The 1,905-nt window shown below is 43.2% G+C and overlaps 1 protein-coding gene across 1 annotated transcript; it reads right to left on the bottom strand.

Annotated features, from left to right (window-relative positions):
• Positions 1-7: 7 nt before the first annotated feature.
• LOC116464945 (telomeric repeat-binding factor 1-like) lies at positions 8-701 on the bottom strand (the record flags this gene model as incomplete). The annotated part of the gene is made up of 1 exon (XM_032754332.2): positions 8-701. A coding segment is annotated over one exon (694 nt), but the record flags the coding sequence as incomplete, so codon positions are not given.
• Positions 702-1,905: the final 1,204 nt, after the last annotated feature.

The following is a 1,905-nucleotide window of genomic DNA, read 5'->3' as shown; positions in this document are numbered from 1 at the left end:
CATAAGTCTTAATTTTCTCCATCATGTGGTTATAGCTGAAGTGTTGAGAAAAGGAATGAAATGTATCTTTCTGAGAGATTATCATAAGCAATTTGCTTTTGAGAGGCATATAAGAATTTGGATCACCAAATATTCTTCCAAAAACTTCTTCTGCTTCTGTAAAGTTGCCATTTTCCATACAAACAGCTGTAGCCTGAATTTTAATTAAATTCTGTATTTCTTCGTGAAGTTTGTCATGTTCCTTTTCAATTGAACCCAACATCATCAGGGCTGATTCCAAGGGTGTAATTCGTTCATAATTTTCAAACTGTGCATCAAGGGTTTCTCCTGCTGCAATTCTTGTCAAAAACTGACGTATGTATATCGTTCTCAACTGGTAAGCTGTTAGACTGCATAGTCCATGAATAATTGCCTCTGTGCTGTTGCGGGTCTGGCAGAAGTCCTTGGGGTGGCTGTCGTGGAAAGCTCCGCAAAGAGAGAAGCAGAGGAAATCGAGCATCCAGCCAGCAGCCACGGCCTCGGCTTTAGCCACCAGGCCTGCATCCTCCTCCTTCTCCTCGGGGGCCCCCACCTGCACCGGGCACTTGAGCAGTTCCTGGCACTCGAACTGCTCCTCATCGTTTCTCTCTGTTTCTGCCATCTGCTCCTCCGTAGGGTCGGCATCCCTACCATCTGCACAGCCCTGTGGGCTCAGGGCCCAGCTTTAAATTTTTTGAGACTGCCTAAAGACCAGATGTTATCAGCAGCTGAACAGCATCTACAGAAACCAGCTGCAAAGACAGAAGCAGAACAACTGGTTTGGTGGAGATATCCAATACCAAAAAGTTGAGAAATAGGTAAAATAATAACTTGGGGTAGAGATTATGCTTGTGTTTCTCCAGGCCAAAATCAACACCGATTTGGATACCATCAAGACACCTGAAACCGTATCATGAGCCAGATGCTGAGGAAGAGACTCTGGGAGGATCACGAGGACCCCCCAGTTGCAGTCATGTCAAGACTGATGCTGAGGAGGACCCCAACTGTCATGAGCAACACCCATCGAACACAGCCATCCACCTGGGGACAGATCAAGAAGCTGTCACAGATGGTGGAAGAAAACCTGAGGAAAGCGGGACAACCAGTCACAATGAGTAATTTAATGGTAGCTATGATAGCAGTGATCACCATTGCCGTGAGTATTCCTTCAACAAGGGCTGACACAGAGATCAATTATACTTATTGGGCATATTTGTAAATCTTGGCTGGCAATAATGCCTGGATATAATCACTTTATGACACAGTTACACATGCTTTCTGGTCTCAATATTTACCATAATAAATCTGCTCCTATAATTGAGGCATACCGCCCTCAAAAATCTATTTGTAAACACAATTGAACCTGGCCAGAAAATATGAACGTACTTTTTTAGGAAGATTGCATTGCAGAACAGGCAGAGGTGCTGCACAATGATTCCTATGGAATCACTATTGATTGGTCCCCTACAGGGATGTTTAGCTTGAATTGCACCTCTCAGTCTGCATGTCACAGCCACACTGTTCAACTGGTCTGAACAAAATGGTCAGATGGTACAAATGGTAAGACATATGGCAAGAGTTCCTATTATCTGGAACCATGGCAGTATAGTGGCATCTCAACCTCAAATGATATGGCCCATTGTAGGAGCTAAACATAAGGATTAGTGGAAACTGTTAATAGCGCTTAATAAGATCAAAATTTGGGAAAGAATAAAAAAGCTTCTAGAAGGACACTCTGCAAACTTGTCTTTGGATATTGCAAAAAAAGAAAAAAATATTTAAAGCATCCCAGGCACACCTGACCTTAATGCCAGAACTGGAGTGCTCGAAGGAGCTGCAGACAGATTAGCAGCTAGTAACCCATTAAAATGGATAAAAACACTTAGA

This window comes from Hylobates moloch, unplaced genomic scaffold (genome assembly GCF_009828535.3).
Source record: "Hylobates moloch isolate HMO894 unplaced genomic scaffold, HMol_V3 SCAFFOLD_11929, whole genome shotgun sequence".
In the NCBI taxonomy this organism is placed as follows: domain Eukaryota; kingdom Metazoa; phylum Chordata; class Mammalia; order Primates; family Hylobatidae; genus Hylobates; species Hylobates moloch.
The sequence above is the reverse complement of the archived record's forward strand: the minus strand, read 5'-3'. Positions and strand labels throughout refer to the sequence as shown.